Below are 23,396 nucleotides of genomic sequence, written 5' to 3' on the forward strand. Positions count from 1 at the left end.
TGGGGAATGTGGCACCTGTAGCCCATTTCCTGCACACGCCTGTGCACGGTGGCTCTGGATGTTTCCACACCAGACTCAGTCCACTGCTTCCTCAGGTTCCCCAAGGTCTGGAATCGGTCCTTCTCCACAATCTTCCTCAGGGTCTGGTCACCTCTTCTCGTTGTACAGCGTTTTCTGCCACATTGTTTCCTTCCAACAGACTTACCATTGAGGTGCCTTGATACAGCACTCTGGGAACAGCCTATTTGTTGAGAAATTTCTTTCTGGGTCTTACCCTCTTGCTTGAGGGTGTCAATGATGGCCTTCTTGACATCTGTCAGGTCGCTAGTCTTACCCATGATGGGGGTTTTGAGTAATGAACCAGGCAGGGAGTTTTTAAAGGCCTCAGGTATCTTTTGCATGTGTTTAGAGTTAATTAGTTGATTCATAAGATTAGGGTAATAGGTCGTTTAGAGAACCTTTTCTTGATATGCTAATTTATTGAGACAGGTTTTTTGGGTTATCAGGAGTTGTATGCCAAAATCATCAGTATTAAAACAATAAAAGACCTGACAAATTTCAGTTGGTGGATAATGAATCTATAATATATGAAAGTTTAATTGTAATCATTACATTATGGTAAATAATGAAATTTAACACTATATGCTAATTTTTTGAGAAGGACCTGTACTATATACAGGAGAGATGACACACAGGTATATACTATATACAGGAGGAGATGACTTACAGGTATATACTATATGCAGGAGGAGATGACACACACATATATACTATATATAGGGGAGATGACACACAGGTATATACTATATACAGGAGGAGATGACACACTGGTATATACTATATACAGGGGAGATGACATACAGGTACATACTATATACAGGGGAGATGACACACAGGCATATACTATATGCAGGGGAGATGACACACAGGTATATACAGGGGAGATGACTTACAGGTATATACTATATACAGGAGGAGATGACACTCAGGTATATACTATATACCGGAGGAGATGACATACAGGTACATACTATATACAGGAGATGACATACAGGTACATACTATATACAGGGGAGATGACACACAGATATATACTATATACAGGAGGAGATGACACACATGTATATACTATATACAGGAGGAGATGACACACTGGTATATATTAAATACAGGGGAGATGACACACGTATATACTATGTACAGGAGGAGATGACATACAGGTATATACTATATAAAAGAGGAGATGACACATAGGTATATAGAGGAGATGACATACAGCAGGTATATACTATATACAGGGGAGATGACATACAGGTATATACTATATACAGGAGATGACATACAGGTATATACTATATAAAGGAGGAGATGACATACAGGTATATAGTATATACAGAAGAGATGACATACAGCAGGTATATACTATTTACAGCGGAGATGACATACAGGTGTATACTATATATAAGGGAGATGACAAACATGTATATACTGAGGTGAAAATGAGAGGTGTAAGGTGAAAATGAGGGGTGTGACGTGAAAATGAAAAGGTGTGAGTGCAAAATAAGAGGAGTGAGGGAAAATAGTAGAGTGATGGGAAAATGACAGATGTGAGGTCGAAATGACAAGTGTTAGGGGGGAATGAGAGGAGTGAGGGGGAAAATAAGAGAAGGGAGGTGCTATAACTAACCACAGATATTTACTATGCCCAGGCAACGCCGGGCTCTTCAGCTAATCTAATATATAAAGCTGAATGTGTGTGTGTGTGTATGTATGTATGTATGTATGTCCGGGATTGGCATCTGAACCGTAGCAGCTACAGCCACAAAATTTTGCACAGTCACACGTCTGGACCCCGAGAGCGTCATAGGCTATGTTGTGAGGTGAAATTTTAACCCCGCGCTTTCCAATTCACCAAACAATTTTGCCCCTATCTACATAATGGGGAAAAAGTGAAAGGAAAAGTGTTGGAGGCGTCGCAGCTACAGGCACAAAATTTTGCACAGTCACACGTCTGGACCCCGAGAGCGTCAAAGCTATATTGTGAGGTGAAATTTTAACCCCGCGCTTTCCAAGTCACCAAACAATTTTGCCCCTATCTACATAATGGGGAAAAAATGAAAGGAAAAGTGTTGGAGGCAAATTAACAGCTGCCAGATGTGAACAAGGGGGACTTAAAGAATGACAGCGATGGCGCCAAAGAGTATATACTGTACAGTTGCTAAGGTGGGGCCCCAACATGGGATAATCACACCACCACGGGGATATGAACACACACACAAAATGCGCCACACACTACCACGTGCTCGAACACATATACCACCCTCAGTGCACATTTCACCACACATACACCAACCTCGCCACATAAAAGTAGAAACACAAAAGTCGCCGCTCAAAACTCGCCACGCGCAAAACTCTCCACATGCAAAACTCGCCACACGTGCAAAACTCGCCACACGCAAAACTTGCACACGCAGAAAAATTGCCACACGCAGAAAAATTGCCACATGCACAAAAGTTGCAACACATGCAAAAGTTGCCTCACACAAAACTTGCACATACTCAAAAGGCACCACACATAAAACTCGCCACGCGCAAAACTCGCCATGCGCAAAACTTGCTGCACACAACTTGCTACACTAACCTGTCACATGCAACTCGACACACAAAAAGTTGCTACACGCATGTCGCCACACAAAACTCATCTCACAAAAGTCCCTACATGCATGTCGCCACACGCAACTCAACACACACAACTTGACACACGAAACTCGCCCTAAAACACACACAAGTCTGGTATCCTTCAAAAATAAAAATCTGATTAATAAGCAGACAAACTACAAGAGCAACAAATGTACCATATAGGAATCCGGCAGCTGTCAGTCACATGACCAGTCTATTATGTGTATGTGTGAGCTAATATATACTGCCAGGGGGTGGGCTTACTGTTGGCTGGGGATTTATCAGGCTGCCATTTTAGCTTACAAATACTGAGGTAAAAATACTGACCAAATAACGTGTGAACGAGGGCTAATACAGGAGGAGATGGCATACAGCTATATACTATATACAGGAGATGACACACAGGTATATACTATTTACAGGGGAGATGACACACAGGTATATACTATATACAGGAGGAGATGACACACAGATATATACTATATACAGGAGAGATGACACACAGGTATATACTATATAGAGGAGGAGATGACATACAGGTACATACTACATACAGGAGGAGATGACATACAGGTATATACTATATACAGGAGGAGATGACACACAGGTATATACTATATACAGGAGCAGATTACCTACAGGTATATAGTATATACAGGAGGAGATGACACAGGTATATGCTATGTATAGGAGGAGATGACATACAGGTATATACTATATACAGGAGATGACACACAGATATATACTATATATAGGTGAGATGACACACAGGTATATACTATATACAGGAGATTACATACAGGTATATCTAATATATAAAGCTGAATGTGTGCATGTATGTATGTGTGTATGTCCGGGATTGGCATCTGTACCGTCGCAGCTACAGCCACAAAATTTTGCACAGTCACACGTCTGGACCCCGAGAGCGTCATAGGCTATGTTGTGAGGTGAAATTTTAACCCCGCGCGTTCCAATTCACCAAACAATTTTGCTCCTATCTACATAATGGGGAAAAAGTGAAGGGAAAAGTGTTGGAGGAAAATTGACAGCTGCCAGATGTGAACAATGAGGACTTAAAGAATGAGAGCGATGGCGACAAAGAGTATATACCGTACAGTTGCTAAGGTGGGGCCCCGACATGGGATACTCACCACACACGGGGATATGAACACAAACACAAAATGCGCCACACACTACCACGTGCTTGAACACATATACCACCCTCAGCACACATTTCACCACACACACACACCAACCTCGCCACATAAAAGTCGAAACACAAAAGTCACCACTCAAAACTCGCTACATGCAAAACTCGCCATATGCAAAACTAGGCTCACGCAAAACTCGCCACACGTGCAAAACTCACCTCATGGAAAACTCACCTCATGCAAAACTTGCACACACAGAAAAATTGCCACATGTACAAAAGTTGCACCACATGCAAAAGTTGCCTCACACAAAACTTGCACATACTCAAAATGCACCACACATAAAACTCGCCACGCGCAAAACTCGCCATGCACAAATCTTGCTGCACACAACTTGCTACACTAACCTGTCACATGCAACTCAACACACAAAATGTTGCTACACGCATGTCGCCACACAAAACTCATCTCACAAAAGTCGCTACATGCATGTCGCCACACGCAACTCAACACACACAACTTGACACATAAAACTCGCCCTAAAACACACACAAGTCTGGTATTGTCCTTCAAAAATAAAAATCTGATTAATAAGCAAACTACAAGAGCAACAAATGTACCATATAGGAAATACGGCAGCTGTCAGTCACATGACCTGTCTATTATGTGTATGTGTGAGCTAATATATACTGCCAGGGGGGAGGGCTTCCTGTTGGCTGGGGATTTATCAGGCTGCCAATAGCAACCAATCACAGCTCAGCTTCTATTTTGCTACAGTTAATTAACCTGAGCTCTGATTGGTTAATATAGGCAACAAAGACATTCTCAGTATAACAAAGCTAATATATGTTGTGAAATGCTTCTATTTGCTTAGTTTTTGCCTTTTAATAATTACATTTCTATCTATTTGTTTTGTGGTTTTTGTGTGCAGAATAAATTTTTGTTAACACATTCTATTTTGCTAACAGCAGTCATTAACCCGGGCGAAGCCGGGTAGTACAGCTAGTATATATATATATATATATATATATATATATATATATATGTATATATATATATATATATATATATATATATATATATATATATATATATATATATATATATATATATATCTATCTATAGTACAGACCAAAAGTTTGGACACACCTTCTGTATCTTCATGACTATGACAATTGTAAGTTCACACTGAAGGCATCAAAACTATAAATTAACACATGTGGAATTATGTGCTTAACAAAAAAGTGTGAAGCAACTGAAAATATGTCTTATATTCTAGGTTCTTCGAAGTAGCCACCTTTTGCTTTGATGACTGCTTTGCACACTCTTGGCATTCTCTTGATGAGCTTCAAGAGGTAGTCAGCAGAAATGGTCTTCCAACAATCTAGAAGGAGTTCCCAGAGATGCTTAGCACTTGTTGGCCCTTTTGCCTTCGCTCTGCGGTCCAACTCACCCCAAACCATCTCGATCAGGTTCGGGTCTGGTGACTGTGGAGGACAGGTCACCTGGCGTAGCACCCCATCACTCTCCTTCTTTGTCAAATAGCCCTTACACAGCCTGGAGGTGTGTTTGGGGTCATTGTCCGGTTAAAAATATATGATGGTCCAACTAAACGCAAACCGGATGGAATAGCATGCCGCTGCAAGATGCTGTGGTAGCCATGCTGGTTCAGTATGCCTTCAATTTTGAATAAATCCCCATCAGTGTCACCAGCAAAGCAAACCCACACCGTCACACCTCCTTCTCCATGCTTCACGGTGGGAACCAGGCATGCAGAGTCCATCCGTTCACCTTTTCTATGTCGCACAAAGACACGCTAGTTGGACCCTAAGATCTCAAATTTGGACTCATCAGGCCAAAGCACAGATTTCCACTGGTCTAATGTCCATTCCTTGTGTTCTTTAGCCCAAACAATCTCTTCTGCTTGTTGCCTGTCCTTGGCAGTGGTTTCCTAGCAGCTTTTTTACCATGAACACCTTCTGCACAATGTCTCCTCTTAACAGTTGCTGTAGAGATGTGTGGCTGCTAGAACTCTGTGTGGCATTGATCTGGTCTCTAATCTGAGCTGCTGTTAACCTGCGATTTCTGAGGCTGGTGACTCGGATAAACTTATCCTCAGAAGCAGAGGTGACTCTTGGTCTTCCTTTCTTGGGGTGGTCCTCATGTGAGCGTTTGTTTGTAGCGCTTGATGGTTTTTGCAACTGCCCTTGGGGACACTTTCAAGTTTTCCCAATTTTTCGGACTGACTGACCTTCATTTCTTAAAGTAATGATGGCCACTCGTTTTTCTTTACTTAGCTGCTTTTTTCTTGCCATAATACAAATTCTAACAGTCTGTTCAGTAGGACTATCAGCTGTGTATCCACCAGACTTCTGCTCAACACAACTGATGGTCCCAACCCCATTTATAAGGCAAGAAATCCCACTTATTAAACCTGACAGGGCACAGCTGTGAAGTGAAAACCATTTCCGGTGACTACATCTTGAAGCTCATCAAGAGAATGCCAAGAGTGTGCAAAGCAGTCATAAAAGCAAAAGGTGGCTGCTTTGAAGGACCTAGAATATAAGAGATATTTTCAGTTGTTTCACACTTTTTTGTTAAGTATATAATTCCACATGTGTTAATTCATAGTTTTGATGCCTTCAGTGTGAATTTACAATTTTCATAGTCATGAAAATACAGAAAAATCTTTAAATGAGAAGGTGTGTCCAAACTTTTGGTCTGTACTGTGTGTGTATGTATGTATATATTATATATATTGTAGCATAGCGACTGGTCATGTGAATGATGGATGGTATGTATCGCAGAGGTGGGTGGCCCTATGATGGAAGCCTGGGTATGTTTTGCTCAAGCAGATCTACTGCTGAGGGGTGGTTGTTGATGGTTTTGTGTGAAAGGACCTGTGGTGATGTCACGCTCACCTGACTAGCCATGTCACAGGTACCTGGGTGTGGTTACACCTATGTAAAGGAGGTGTGTGTAGCACATGGTAAGAGAGAGATTGAGTGAGTGTGTGTCAGGGTGGACACATGGGTGTCCTGGCAGGACACTGCAGAATGGCCTGTGTGTTGGACGGTTCCAAGTGGGGACGTCCTGGAAGCACACAGAGACCATTTAGGCTGGAGAGCCTACGTGCTGGTCATAGCACGACAGTTGGTGTTGGAGACTCCTGGGAGTGGAGTCGTCCTGCAAGCACCTGGAGACCGTAGACCTGGACGGTCTGTGTTGAGGACCTGGGACTGACCTGAAGTCAGTGTAAGGAGTGGAACTTCTGAGAGGTAACCCCGGACAATGGGATTATAATATACAGCAGAGAAGCCTATCTGCTACGTGAACTGTCCAATGTTTCATGGCTTTAATGAAATGGACTGTACCCTGTCTGGTTTATGCGGAGTTTGAATAAACCATATGGACTGATATGTGTGAGATATCGTGCCTGAAGTGTTTATCCTGCTGCCAAGCGAGTATCCCCAAGACCCGTAGCGGGTAAAACACTACAATTGGTGTTTCGAATGCGGGCAACGATCCACGAAGAGCACATGTTGCAGCGCTGGCTGGTCTGAGCCAAAAGAGTGGACGGTCTTGAAAACCGTGAGTAAATACTGACCGGGGTCAGTGAGAATTGTTATTGGTGGGATACCTTCGAGGAGAAGAGGGTCCCAGGAACCTGTGCGGCAATGACGGGTAACGGTCTTGAAAACCGTGTGTAAATACTGACCGGGGTCAGTGAGGAACTGCTGTTTATGGGATACCTCTGAGGAGAAGAGGGATCTGGGAACCTGTGTGGTAATGACAGGTAACGGTCTTGAAAACCGTGAGTAAATACTGACCGGGGTCAGTGAGAAAACTGTTGTGTCTGGGCACCTCTGAGGCCGAGGGGTGTCCAGGAACCCGTGAAGTTGCCAACGGGTGACGGTCTGAAAACCGTGTATTATGCTGATCGGGATCAGTGAGAAACTATATTTGGGCTGTGTTAAAGCCGGGTGTGTAACAGACTGAAATCTGTGTTGTTCTGACCGAGGTCAGTGAGAGACTGAGTTTTTTTTTCCTGAGAGTCAGCTTGCTGTGGCTCGGTGAGGTCACGAAGTTTGCTGTGGCTCGGTGGGGTCACGAAGGTGACAAGCGGCTTGCTGTGGATCGGCGGGTCCACGAAGGTGACAAGCGGCTTGCTGTGGAACAGCGGGTCCACGAAGGTGACAAGCGGCTTGCTGTGGATCGGCGGGTCCACGAAGTTTGCGGTGCAGAGCCTTGTGAAGTCTAGCTGCAGTTGCAGCAAAGAGAAAAAAAAAAGACATTGCTGGTTTAGAGTGTGCAGACTCTTAAAGGGCCAGAGTCACATTGGTGTGCTGTGCAAACTGGGGCCTGAGAGTACTGTGGGAAGTCCACAGGGTGTACCCGAGGGAAGGGTTGGTGTCCCTAAAAGGGGTGGAGTTCTGCCAAATGGTGGTTTCCAAGAAAGGGGTGGAGTTCCGTCAAATGGTGGTTTCCAAAAAAAGGGGTGGAGTTCCGCCAAATGGTGGTTTCCAAGAAACGGGGTGGAGTTCCGCCAAATGGTGGTTTCCAAGAAACGGGGTGGAGTTCCACCAAATGGTGGTTTCCAAAAAAAGGGGTGGAGTTCCAAAAGGGGGCGGTAACCCAAAAGAGCGTAGTTACCCAAAAGGGGGTGGAGTCCCAAAAGGGGGTAGTGACCCTAAAGGGGGCGGAGTCCCAAAACGGGCGGTAACTCGAATAGGGATGGCGGAAAAAAGAGGCGGTGGTGAGTGCATCATTGGATAGTAGGCCGGACTGTAAGTTATCCTCAGACTTGTGGGAGGAGGGGGTTCCTCTACAGCTGGAGGATGGAAGTCTCATTACTGTTGCAGGGGCATACGTTAAGTCAGTAATGGGTCCCAAAATTGACGGGTCAGACATCGGGTTGACCAGTGTGAAGGGTTCGTCTGCCCAACTTACCGACATGATGTCACCAAATGTGCACACCGAAATGACTGACAGTGATCTGGTAAATAGAACCTGTGAAGCTGACATCCTGTTAGAAAGGAACTTGAGGGTTCACCGTACTGTGGGGTATGACACAAACTCCGGGGGGGGGGGTGACTGTGACGTGTCATTACCAGTAGCAACCACTAGAGCTGAGTATGAGGTTGTGCGGATGGAGGCACTGACACAGGGGAAGGATAGTGCTCCCCAAGGTAAAGTCAGGATGGCAGGGGTAGCCATAACAGAAATTGTGACCTGTGTGAGGGGTGACTGCAGGTTACAGGATGACCGATTGGGTGGTGGTGACTCCCATTCAGATGTTGACGCCAGATGGAAGAGTTAGAGGCAGTGACTCCTCACTTAGCTCAGGGCTGTGGCCTAAGCAGGAGATCCTGTAGCAGAAGAAATGACAAGGGGTCGTCCTTATCAAAGCGTGTGACGGAAATGGTTGACAGACGGTTTGACTGTCAGGGACGACAGAGAAGGGTCTCTGGTCGGGTAATAGAAAGTGCCAAAGCCCCACGGCTTTAGGCAGAGGGGGGGAATATGTAGCATAGCGACTGGTCATGTGAATGATGGATGGTATGTATCGCAGAGGTGGGTAGCCCTATGATGGAAGCCTGGGTATGTTTTGCTCAAGCAGATCTACTGCTGAGGGGTTTGTTTACATTGGGAAGGCTTCCAGGTGATTGGAGAGATGGGTGGGTTCAGTCACCTACAAACCCAGCCAAAGAGGCGTGTCTGAACACGTAAGATGGTTTTGTGTGAAAGGACCTGTGGTGATGTCACGCTCACCTGACTAGCCATGTGACAGGTACCTGGGTGTGGTTACACCTATGTAAAGGAGGTGTGTGTAGCACATGGTAAGAGAGAGACTGAGTGAGTGTGTGTCAGGGTGGACACATGGGTGTCCTGGCAGGACACTGCAGAATGGCCTGTGTGTTGGATGGTTCCAAGTGGGGACGTCCTGGAAGCACACACAGACCATTTAGGCTGGAGAGCCTACGTGCTGGTCATAGCACAACCGTTGGTGTTGGAGACTCCTGGGAGTGGAGTCATCCTGCAAGCACCTGGAGACCGTAGACCTGGACGGTCTGTGTTGAGGACCTGGGACTGACCTGAAGTCAGTGTAAGGAGTGGAACTTCTGAGAGGTAACCCCGGACAACGGGATTATAATATACAGCAGAGAAGCCTATCTGCTGCGTGAACTGTCCAATGTTTCATGGCTATAATGAAATGGACTGTACCCTGTCTGGTTTATGCGGAGTTTGAATAAACCATATGGACTGATACGTGTGAGATATCGTGCCTGAAGTGTTTATCCTGCTGCCAAGCGAGTATCCCCAAGACCCGTAGCGGGTGAAACGCTACTATATATATATGTATGTGTATATATATATATATATATATATATATATATATATATACACAACGTGGTACATTTTAGGGATTTATTAATAAAACCGCGCACTGGTCAACTTGGCAACTCAAAAATGTCTGAGCGCACAACAAACTTTGGTGTGTGATCGCAGAGTCCTTTCTATGGTGAAGTAAAAAACTCTTTACTCTTCAAAACACCCAAATGAAGAACTCTCTCCAGGAAGTAACTGTTTCAGTACCTAAGTCTACCATTGAGAATACTTCATGAGAGCAAACACAGAGGGTTCACCACAAGGCGCAAACCACTAATCAACCTAAAAAAAGAATGGCCAGATAAGAGTTTGCCAAAAAACAATTAATGAAGTCAGCTCAGCTTAGGAAATACGTTCTGTGGACTGATGAAACTCAGATCAACCTGTACCAGAATGATGGGAAGAAGAAAGTATGGAGATGGCTTGGAACGACTCAGGAACCAAAGCATAACACATCCTCTGTAAAACATGGAGAATGTAGTGTGATGACACGGGCATGCACGGCTTCCAATGGTACTGGGTCACTAGTGTTTTTTGATGATGTGACTGAAGACAGAAGCAGCCGGATGAATTCTGAAGTATACAGGGCTATACGTTCTGCCCAGATTCAACCAAATGCAGCAAGGTTGATTGGACGTCGTTTGACAGTACAGATGGACAATCACCCAAAACATATTGTGAAAGCAACCCAGGAGCTCCGTGGCCCAGTCAGTCACCAGATCTCAATACCATCGAGCATGCGTTTTACATGTGTAACATAAAACTTAAAGCATAAAGACCCACAAACAAGCAACAACTGAAGTCAACTTGGCATAGCATCACAAAGTAGGAAACCCAGCATTTGGTGACCTCCATGACTTCCAGACTGCACGCAGTCATTGCCTGCAAAGGATTCTCCATAAAGTATTAACACCTTTACCCCGAAGGTGGTTTTAACGTTAATGACTAGGCCAATTTTTGCATTTCTGACCAATGTCACTTTATGAGGTCATAACTCTGGAACACTTCAGCGGAACCCGGTGATTCTGAGATTGTTTTTTCGTGACATATTGTACTTCATGATAGTGGTAATGACTTGTGTTTATTTGTGAAAAAATGGAAACTTGGCAAAAATATGGAAAATGTTGCAATTTTCCAACTTTGAATTTTCATGCCCATTCAAGGGCATATATCTGTGATCATATATCTGTGATTCAACACAGATATATGTCACACAAAATAGGAAACAAGTAACACTTCCCACATATCTGCTTTACATCAGCATAATTTTGGATCCAACATTTTTCTTGTTTAGGAAGTTATAAGGGTTAAAAGTTGACCAGCAATAATTTATTTTTCCAACAAATTTTACAATGCCAATTTTTTTAGGGACCACATCACATTTGAAGTCACTTTGAGGGGTCTATATGATAAAAGATACTCAAAAATGACACCCCTCAAGGAGCTCAAAACCACATTCAAGAAGTTTATTAACCCTTCAGGTGCTTTGCAGGAATTTTTGTAATGTGGAAAAAAAATGAACATTTAACTTTTTTTCACAAAAAATTTACTTCAGATACAATTTTTTTTTTATTTTAACAAAGGTTACAGAAAAAATATAGACCCCAGAATTTGTTGTGTAATTTCTCCTGAGCATGGAGATACCCCATATGAAGAAGAAGAAAACCACTGTCCGGGCACACGGCAGAGGTCGGAAGGAAAGGAGTGTCATTTGACTTTTTTAATGCAAAATTTGCTGGAACAATTGGCAGACGCCATGTTGCGTTTGGACAGCCTCTGATGTGTGACAGTGAATATCCCCCACAAGTGACACCATTTTGAAAACTAGACCCCTCAGGGAACTGATCTAGATGTGTAGTGAGCACATTGAACCCTCATGTGCTTTTTATAAAGTTACGCCGTAAAAATAAAAACAATAAATTTCTCCCCAACAAATGTTTTAGCCCCAAATATTGCATTTTCATGAGGAGAGCAGGCTAAATTGCACTATACAATTTGTTGTGCAATTTCTCCTGAGTACCCCATATGAGGGGGAATACTACTTTTGAGGCACAGTGCAAAGTTCAGAAGGGAAGAGGCGCCATATCGGAGTTCAGATTTGCTGGGATGGTTCTAGGGGTGCAGCCATCATATTGACAATACATGAGCTCACAGAATTTTATACCATTGAGCGGTGAAGAAAGAATAAATTACATTTTTACCACTAAAATATTGCTTTAGCCAAATGTTTTTAATTTTTCTAAGGGTTAAAAGGGTTTTTTTTTTTACAACAAACTGAGGTCCATTTTTTCCTGACTGCGCAATATGCTACATGTAATTGGGAAATATTTTTCAGGCACAGTGCAAAGATCAGAAGGCAAGGCGCACCAGATTTTACTGTTATGGTTTTCCGGTGCCATGACCCACTGTTAGAGCCCATGAGGTGCCAGAACAGCACAACCCCTCCATAAGTGGCCTTAATTTATAAACTACACCTCTCAATAAACTACGTAGGGGTGCAATGATCATGTTGACACCAAGGGTCTGTCACAGAATTTTATACCTTTGGGCAGTTTTAGAAAAAATTACTACATTTTTACCACCAAAATTTTGTTTTAGCTCCAGATCTTACATTTTCACACAAGAAGTGGGTAAAACGGCACCATAATTTGTCCCACAATTTCTACTGAACGTGGCAATACTCCATAAGTGGCTGTACAGTACTACTTAGCGATAGAGACTTAGGAGGAGCTATTTGCCTCCTCGCCAACAGATTTTCCTAGAACAGTTTGAGGTCTCCATATACAGAGCCCCCAATTGCTAGAAGAGTGGAATCCCCCTTCAACTGACCCCATTTTGGAAATTATACCCCTTTGGGAATTTATCTACAGGTGTATTGACACTTTTGACTCCATGGGTATTTTCCAGAATCAAGCAGCAATGAATGTTGCCGAGTGAAAATTGCAAACTGCCATTGTAGTGACCAGTATCAGTAGTGACCAGTACGCTGCAGTCACCAGTAGGTTATACCCAGCCCGTGCTCCTGGACACATGCACCCGTAAGTTAGACAGGCTCTCATCGCTTCAGAAACACCAAACATTTGGGCGCTATATGTGGTTTAGGTACACTGTGGGGCTCAGAAGGGAGGGGTCTTTTGTATTTGGGAGTGCAGAATTAGCTGAATTTTTTTTGGAGGGTTATAGAGCCATTTTTCCTTTCCAGAGCCTTTGTGCTTCCAGTAACGTGAAAGCCCCCTATATTTCCATTAACAGATGACAGACCTGAGTGAGGACTTGCTTTTTTTTGTGGATTGAGTTGAAGCTTTTATTGGGAACATTTTACTTAACGTTAGGGATCACATTTATCCGGCCTCTATGCTGATCACTTTCTTTGAGGTTTCCATCTAAATCTCTAAGTGATGTAATTCAGATGAAGCCACCGAGGGATCCATTCACTATAATGAGGCAGCAGAGTTACTCTAGACTCTGCCTGGTCTCTGTTCATCGGTGTCCTTTTCAGAAGTGCACAGAACTGTGGCGAAACTTTTATGTCATCCTAAAAAGACGGAAACCGCCGGATCACAGGTCAAAAGGTGTCTACAATGCCTCCATCTGCATCATTATAGGGATTCTTCCACCAGAGGTTCCGTCTGAAACGTATTTCAGAGATCTACACAGAAACCACAGGGCAAACGCTCAGCGAAGAGCGCAGGATAAATTTGTACCGAGCATAAGTGCGATCTTTGGGAGGCAGAATGAAAAAATCAACTGCAGGTGAATAATTGGTTTTATTGGTTTTATTTATTTTTTTACCCCGTTCCTCATGCGATATAAGTGATTAGGCGACTTTGTTCTTTGGGTTGGTGCGATTACAGCGATACCAGATTTATATCGGGTTATTATGTTTGACTGCTGTCACACACTAAAAGATGCTTTTCATTGCAAAAAATTGTTTTTGCTCACAGAGTCATGTGAGGGCTTGTCTCTTGCGGAATGTGTTGACGTTTTTGTTGGTACCATTTTTTTGCACATGACATTTTTTGATCGCTTTCTGTTCTGATTTTTAGGAGGCAGAATGAACAAAAACCAGCAATTCAGGATTTTTTTTTTCGGGTGGGGGTGGGTTATGCCATTTAGTGTGTGATAAAATTGATGAGGCAGTTTTATTCTTTGGATCAGTACGATTAGAGCGATACCTCATTTTATTTTGAGAGCTATAACTTTTTTATTTTTCTGCTAATGGAGCTGTATGGCAGCTAATTTTTTTTACAGGATAAGATGGCGTTTTTAGCGGTACCATGTTTATTTATAGCCTTCTTTTTGATTGCAGTGTATTCCACCTTTTGTTCGGCATTATGATGATAAAGCATTGTTTTTTGCCTTGTTTTTTTATTTTGTTATGGTGTTCACTAAAGGGGTTTACCAGTGGGATAGTTTTATAGGTCGAGTCGCTTTATTATTTTAATTTTAAAAAATATATATTTTTACAATTGTTAAAAAAAAAATTATTTTACTTTGTCCCACTATGGGATTATTCATTTTTTGCAATAAAAGATATCCGTAGGCACTACTATTACGGGTGGTGCGCAAGTGGGTGCCCAAACCATATAATCTTGAAAAATAACTTGGCACACACGTGGACTGATGCTGAGTGAAAATTTAATAAAGAGAGTACAGTCCTCTTTATTAAAATTTAAAATTTAATAAAGAGGCAGTCCTCCTTACACAGAGGACTAGCGGTGGATGCCGCGTCCTGAGAGGACCAATATAGCGGATATGCTGCACAGCTCATGATTACTCCTGACGGAGCCTATAAGGGGTTCCCCCCTTCTTTTCCTCACGTATCTGAGTAACAGACAAATTAACTTGTGAGAGGTACATTGAAGAAGGTCTTTGACCGAAACGTCTGTATGTACTCTCTTTATTAAATTTTCACTCAGCATCAGTCCACGTGTGTGCCAAGTTATTTTTCAATATTCATTTTTTGCAGGCTGACCGCTTGTCTAGTATGGGGATGCAGCAGCATCTCCATACTATGCAAACTGTCAGCTCTGCACTGACAGAGAAAGTTGCTGAACATGCACTGTGAGTGATCAAGCAACTTTTTCTAGCTCTTGTGCCCCGGATGTCATCATGATGACATCGGGTCACCATGGCAACGATCGAGACCCTGCGGTGTGACACGTGGTCTTTGATCGAAAGGCAGAGGGGCTGTCATCCCTCTGCCGGCTCCCTGAATGCTGTGATCGCATCATTTAGGGGGTTAAAGTGCCGAGATTGGTGCGTGATTGCTCCTGGCACTTAGTGGTGGCGATCGCCCGCGCACAGCCTGTGTGCATGGACAATCGCGATTACTTAATAATCCGTCCCTGGTCAAATAGGCCCAGGGCACAGGAATGGATTATTATGTCAGATGTCAGAAAGGGGTTAAAAATGAACATTTTATAAATGGTAAATTAATTTGTCTAAATACTTTGAGCCCCTAAAATGAGGCTTTGTACAAAAATAGTTGCAGTTCCTGAATGTGTCACAATATTTTTGTTCAACCACTTTAATTGAACCTGAAAATATACAATTTAATTTCATATCAGTTGTTTTATTTAAATCCCTTGTGGGTGATTGGCTCTGCTATAGACGCTGGTTCACACACAGTACTTAGTTTGTTGGTTCAAAACAAACCAGGCGGTTTATTAAAAGTTCATAAACAAAGATATAACACAACATAACGGAAAATAATAAGTCCATATATAGCACGGGCTCAGCCATTTAAACTTGACTCTTTTCCTCTCTGACTCCAGCAGGTCTGGGCAGCACATGTCAGGCCTCCTCACCTTGCAAAACACACATACCAAGTGAGACAGCACCAATTTCCTTGAGTCAAACAATCCAAGACCTGGACCTGCTAGGTTACTCCAGGACCTTGAAATGCTATTTATGGAGTCATTTCTTAGTTGCCGTGGCTGTGTGTTTTGGGTCATCGTCATGCTGGAAGACCTAGCCACAACCCATCTTCAATGCTCTTACCGAGGCATGACATCTGTGTGTCATCAGTTTGCAGCAGCGGTACAGTTGGGCTGTTCCCCAGCACTGGGTGCTGAAGACTGCTCTAATCATTCTACCCTGCTAGCGCTGTAATCAGCTCGAGCAAGGGAGAATATTAATAGTTATATTCGACTGATAACAGTGAGAGCAAGCTGTGGCTGATGGGACTACTACTCCCGTCCGTCTACACCAGCTGCCGCTATTAACAGTGAGAGCTATAAATAAATAAATAAAATAAAAAACGGCATGGGTTCCCCTGTATTTTTGACAACCAACCGGCAAAACTGAGAGCTGCAGGCTGCAACCATCAGCTGTCAGCGTCATCAAAGCTGGTTATCAAGAACAGAGGGGTCCCCATGCTGTTTTTTAAAATTATTTAAATACATAATTTAAAAAATGTGGGTTCCCCCCATTTTTGACAACCAGCCTTGCAGATAGCTGGAGCCTGGTATTCTCAGGCTAGCAACGGGCCATGGATATTGACCTCCCCAGCCTAAAAATAGCAGCCTGCAGCCGCCCAGAAAAGGCACAACTATTAGATGCGCCAATTCTGGTGCTTTGCCTGGCTCTTCCCACTTGCCCTGTAGTGGTGCAAGTGGGGTAATATTTGTGCGGTTGATGTCACCTTTGTATTGTCAGGTGACATCAAGCCCACGGCTTAGTAATGGAGAGGCATCTATAAGATAAGGATTAGTAATCATCCTATAGTTATATGGTAAATAAACACAGCCAGAATAAAGTCTTTTATTAGTCTTTTATTAGAAATAAGACAAAACATAGTTTTCCATTTTTATTTAAAAATAACAAACACAGTTATCTCACCTACTGCCCATTTAATTGAAGCCAACGTCTCATGTAATAAAAAAAAACAAAAAAAGAGCAACTATATCCATCATCTGTCTGTTGTTCTGTCATACGCAATAACCCATGTCTGGGGATAAATAGTTTTCAGCCTGGATGGTCTCATCTTGAACCACTGATGAATGAATGAGCTGCTGCAAACGCATAATCAGTGGCTAGCGAGGACCTCTTTGAGGCTACCCTGACTCACTGAAGCTGAGTTCCTAGCCGGGCTGAACTGCGGTGACCTCAGCACCGTGAGAAAAAGTCACAACAGTTCAGCTCAGTGAGTACACCGCACATTTCTCATGGTGATCTGCGGTGAACTCACTGAGCTGAACTGCGGTGAACTCACTGAGCTGAACTCACTGAGCTGAACTGTGGTGAACTCTGACTTTTTTTCACTGTGCTTGCTATTGACAGCAGCATCTAAGGGATTAAACGGCCTTTGTTGGTGTTAACACTGATTATGATTAATGCAGCAGGGTGTCAGCTATAGTGTACAGTTGACAGCTGCTGCATTTTCATACATTGGAGGTTGCTATTCTCATATCTCAGGTCAGTAAAATGACCTATTTGTGGTCTCGATGTGGTTAAGGAGTAAAAGAAATAACAGGAAAGCTTATGGAGGACTTTTAAAAGACAAGAAATTGAATGCTCAGGGGAGCCGTGGGAATAAAATAAAAGCAAAAACAGGTAACATTTGACCTGATAACAGGTTCTATTTAAATTGTATAGTCTACCTACCATTATATAGATTTATACAGCTCTTATTGAACTCCATACTAGCAGTATATATGTAAATGTATTACGGTTATACTAGTGGTGGAAGCATATGGACAGCATATGTATCACTTAACTCTGGCAGAAATGCTTATAACATTTATAATACTTAGAAATGTCTGTGTAATCACACCTGAGCTCTGTATGAGTGCTGTCTTATAATGGGGCTCTTGTCAGAAAACAATGAGAAGCGCTGTGATAATGATGAATTAATCGCTTAAACTGTAATTACTGTCCTGGCTAATAGGAAGAAGATTACTAACAAAAATTAATCTTGCTTTTATGTTATTAGTGTTTTGTATTTCATGGTACTAAGCTTTTTTTTTATTATTATTCTTTTTCAGATATCCTCACTTTTTGCTATATATTTGTTTGGCTACCTTGACTCAGAGAAATTTTTAAACATATTGTATACTCATATGGTAAGTGTTGTCACATTATTTTTGGTAATTTCCATATTTTGCAATAGATAAGTACACTGAACGAAAGTAAATAATATTTACTGTTTGATGATTCCCGGTGTACGTGTACCATGGTGATGCACATACATTATATGGAGCACGCTCAGGTGCGGCATTTGCTTAAAGGGGTGGTCCGACACCTATCCACTTTTGTAATTTGCTTTATTACACAATACCCCACACTTTTCCCTATCTATCTAATCGATAAAGGTGTGTGTTTTTTTACAAGGATGGGGATGAGGAGCCATGCATACAAGGATAGAGATGAGTGCTTATACTCGAGTCAATAAGTTTTCCCAGTTTTTCTTGGCAATATTAGGTGCCTCGGCTTATACTCTGGTCGGCTTATACACAAGTATATAAGGTATATAAATTTGCTATCACCATAGAACAATTTGGCAGCCATGGAGCAAAGTTACCAGGTCAGTTATTCTTGACAGTGAATGTTGTAGAAACTTTTAACCCCTTAATGACCGGAGCTTTTTTCGGTTTTGCGGTTTAGTTTTTCGCTCCCCTCCTTCCCAGAGCCATATTTTTTTTTATTTTTCCATCAATATGGCCATGTGAGGGCTTATTTTTTGAGGGACGTGTTGTAATTTTGAATGACACCATTGGTTTTACCATGTCGTGTACTGGAAACGGGAAAAAAATTCCAAGTGCAGTGAAATTGCAAAAAAAGTGCAGTCCCAATCTTTGTTTTTGTTTGGCTTTTTTGCTAGGTTCCCTAAATGCTGAAACTGACTTGCCATCATGATTCTCCAGTTCACTGTGAGTTTATAGACACCAAACATGTCTAGGTTCTTTTTTATCTAAGTGGTGAAAAAAAATTCCAAACTTTGCTAAAAAAAAAAAAAGTGCAGCTTTCCATTACCCGTAGCTTCTCCATTTTTCATGGTCTGGGGTTTTGAGTGCCGAGCTGACATTTTTAATGATACCATTTTGGTGCAGATACGTTCTTTTGATCGCCCGTTATTGCATTTTAATGCAATGTCACGGCGACCAAAATAAACATAATTCTGGCGTTTTTACTTTTTTTATCGCTACGCCATTTAGCGATCAGGTTAATCCTTTTTTTTTTTATATAGATCGGGCGATTCTGAAGGCGGCAATACCAAATATGTGTAGGTTTGATTTTTTTTTTTATTGTTTTATTTTGAATTGGGCGAAAGCGAGGGGATTTGACCTTTTATATATTTTTTTTATTTTTTTCATGTTTTTAAAAACATGAAGCACCGATGACTCTCGATCATGTGACGGGGATCACCGGTGCACGCTTTTCCGGCCAGATGGCCAGAAGCGCTTGTTAAATGCTGCTGTCATTTTGACAGCGGCATTTAACTAGTTAATAGGCATGGGCGGATCGTGATTCCACCCACGCCTATTGTGGGCACATGTCAACTGTTCAAAACAGCTGACATGTCCTGGCTTTGATTGCGGGCTCACCACCGGAGCCCGCATCACAGCGGGGGTTCTGCCATCGGACGTACTATTCCATCCGATGGCAGAAAGAGGTTAATAGACAAATGTGTAAATGCTCTTTGTTCTATTTTTTCTGCATGCACACTTTTGTAATATAATGAATGGTGTCATTCAGAAATATAACAACAATCTGTCAAGCGATTCAGCATTTCAGAGAAAATTTACTTTGACGTTGCTGCTGAGGACTATAGCTCAAGAAGAGACTAGTCCGGCTCCACCCCGCCATCTCTTCCAAGTGCTGCTGCAGGTGCTTGACAGGTCTTTCCCTATGTACATGTGAGGGGGAATGTCAATCACCTGCTGTTGAGATAAACCAGCCGATGGTGCAGCTGCACTATTCGCCTCTATGGCTGTGGCCACTGACAGAATTTTCAAAATATGTTTTCTCTAAAACTGATAGGAGTTTTCGAGCTCTGCTGCAGGTGATTGACAGGTCTCTCCCTCGTATACACATAGGGAGAGACCTGTCAATCACTTCTAGCAGTGCTAGGAACACCCTCCGCTTGTGGAATCATAGTAGTTTTTTTAATTGCTTGAAGAACTAGTCTCTGGAATCTCTTGAAGAAACCCAACAAAGAAAAAGGAGTACCGCTGCATATTAAAATGGTAAATATTCATAACACTCGATTAAAAAAATAGTGAAAATAAGGGGAGAAGTGGCAAAAAGAGAGACTTCATGTATCCATGTGACAATACCAGTAAAACAATATTACAGCCGAGTAAGTGAGCACAGGGACATACAATTGGTAACAATGAATGTAAGACTGTGGTCAGTCGTATACCAGTAATCTGGATATTTAAAAATGGGTGATCAACAACTAATTTTTAACCGAGTGTTGTGAGAGAATGAATATTTACCAGTTTAATGTGCAGCGGTATTCTGCTTCCTTTTTCTTTGTTGGGTTTCTATGTTTGTTGGAAATCTTACCCTAAATAAGCCGTATTTGCTTCAGATTTCTTCTAGTCTCACCTCTTGCTGCGGACACCCGCCAAATCTGCAAAATATGTTTTCTTTGAATTTCTGGAGTATTTCAGAGAATATTGTACCTGGCTGCAAATGTACAGACAGGCTGCGATTCATGCTGCCTGACAGTTTCCTTTAAAGAGCAGCTGCGCACTGCTATTTTTGTTATTTGTGCACTTTTCAATGGTGTCGTCATTTATATGTCATTGCATGTAGCTGGCAGAAATGTCAAGGAGCACTCCACGAAGAATCCATACAATGTACTTCATTATGCTTAGTTCAGAGCCTAAAGGGGCAGCACATAGCATAGCAGATAGCGATACATATATTTTCTTTCTTTGAATCCCTGTTTCATGTACCACAACCTGGCTGTATACAAAGGGTTAGAATTTTTTTTTATTTGGCCTAGGTATAACAAGACGGCTGACGCCAATTATTTATTTCCCAGACTACTAGAAAGTGCACAGTGGCTTAAAGGCACAGTACTCCCACAGGTGGAGGGTGAAGAGTACACACAGCAGCTTAAAGGCACAGTACTCCCACAGGCGATGGGTGCAGAGTATACACAGCAGCTTAAAGGCACAGTACTCCCACAGGCAGAGGGTGCAGAGTACACACAGCAGCTTAAAGGCACAGTACTCCCACAGGTAGAGGGTGCAGAGTATACACAGCAGCTTAAACGCACAGTACTCCCACAGGCGATGGGTGCAGAGTATACACAGCAGCTTAAAGGCACAGTACTCCCACAGGTGGAGGATGCCGAGTACACACAGCAGCTTTTAGCACAGTACCATCAGTTATGGGTTGCAGAGCACACATAGTGGCTTTTTTGCAGAGTGTGCAGTCACTATCTGTCCCTCAGTAATAAGAGCAGAATGACGGCAGCATTCGTGATCTAGACTTTATACAGGCTGCACTGATCAATCACAGCCATGCCAATACTCGACATGGCTGTGATGGCTCCAGAAGTGGCAACAGCCTAAAAGCTTGTTGACTGCTCTGCTACAAATGATAGAACATGTCATTTTTACATTGCTGTGCACTGGGAGATGTTTTTGGCGATTTTGCAGCACTAAGGCAGCTTACAGTATGAATCGGCCTAAAAAAGATGATGTGTGCACATACCCTAAGTCTACAGGGAAGACTGCCTTTAGAAATTTGTCAACTAAAAACATTTGCATAACTACTCAGCGCTCATTGTGGTGTCACTTTCTAAAATAAACCAGCAAAATCAAATGATTATAAATAGACTGTTCACTGCTAATGGCAAAAAGGAAACCATCTCCGAGTGGTCAGTGCCACATCCAGATGTAATCGGGGCACATAGTAACGATACAATTCCTCTTCAGTGATATTGACTTTTTTTTTTGCTATAGTTTAACATATTTGTTCTACTTGGATGCTACTTGATTTGTCTTCATGCATCATTTTTCTCTGACACAGTTTGTATTAAGAGTCCCTGTATCTGTAAATGTTTCATGTGGATTATATAGATCTGTACATAGGGACAAGAGGTCCATGAAGCGATAACATCACAGTTGCTAAAAGCTATAAACTGTATCTGGGCCTCTCGTTATAAAGGACCTCATCACGAATTGTTTAGAAGTGAATTCCATCCCACCAGGTGATGACTCATTTTTTTTATTTAATCATTGAACATCCTTGGGGGGAAAGTTTATTCTTATTCATTTTCCAGTTTTTCAGGCGTATAAAAAGAATCAAAACAAATGTTGATCTTCAGTTTTCCCACTGACCCAGCCTCCTAATAAACATGCCACATCTTACGCCAGCTCGTTTTCAGTCAGTGAGGACCCAGGACATGTATAAGAAGAGTTTATCATTATCAGAACACTTTCTGGCACAAAGAGTGGATTTCCTATTTTTCTGCATCGTCCTAAAAACAAATTTGCCAGATCTTCTTTTAGCTGCCTCTTTGTTCAAAGCTGTTATATCAAAAGCCAGTTTTGTTCAATTTTTCCCTTTGTGTGTGTATATTTTCTTTGTTTTTATTAGAAAGTGTAATGTTTCTGGTCTTTTTTTTTCTAAAATGATCCTTATAGTATCACCTTAAAATTAAGGCTATTTGAGTTGCACGGAAGCTAATTAACATCTCACCTGAACATATTGTTCTAAGAGAACGTGGATTTCTACATTCTTTTCTTTCCAGATTTTTTCGTGCACTTCTCTTTTGAAGTGCGAATGCATTTTAATTGCTATAATATTTCATTTAGTTCAGCAATGCTATAATCTTGTTTGTTCCAACCAGATTGACTTTATTGATTAGCTTAACGTTCTCATTCCTATTCAGCGGATTTTGAGTCACAGTAGAATGAGGGCTATATTTATTCTCTGCAATGCTGAACAACCCTCAAATGTCATGAGCAATGTGAATTACGGCATGACATTTGCTGAGAAAATATACTTTACTCCAAGAAGACTGTTTCATTACTTTTGTTCCTTAAATTTGTTTCTAAAGTAAATGTAAAAATGTCAAAGACCTTTCACCCAGATGAGCCAGTTCTCCTGCTTTGCACTGATGAGGGGCAAACGAGCTGAAACGTGTCTGCAAATGGAGATTTTGGTTTGGCTTGTTATGCTAAGTCATGTTGAAAGGCTTTTTAACCAATT

The 23,396-nt window shown here is 42.1% G+C and overlaps 1 protein-coding gene across 2 annotated transcripts in view; it reads left to right on the forward strand.

Annotated features, from left to right (window-relative positions):
* DPY19L1 (dpy-19 like C-mannosyltransferase 1) overlaps positions 1-23,396 on the forward strand; it is a 272,489-nt gene that overhangs the window by 127,581 nt on the left and 121,512 nt on the right. For both annotated transcript variants that reach the window (XM_077269279.1, XM_077269278.1), the window contains exon 10: positions 18,209-18,286. In XM_077269279.1, coding sequence (XP_077125394.1) covers positions 18,209-18,286 — 78 coding nt within the window. The remainder of the gene's footprint in view (positions 1-18,208; positions 18,287-23,396) is intronic.

Source organism: Ranitomeya variabilis, chromosome 6 (genome assembly GCF_051348905.1).
Source record: "Ranitomeya variabilis isolate aRanVar5 chromosome 6, aRanVar5.hap1, whole genome shotgun sequence".
NCBI classification, from domain to species: domain Eukaryota; kingdom Metazoa; phylum Chordata; class Amphibia; order Anura; family Dendrobatidae; genus Ranitomeya; species Ranitomeya variabilis.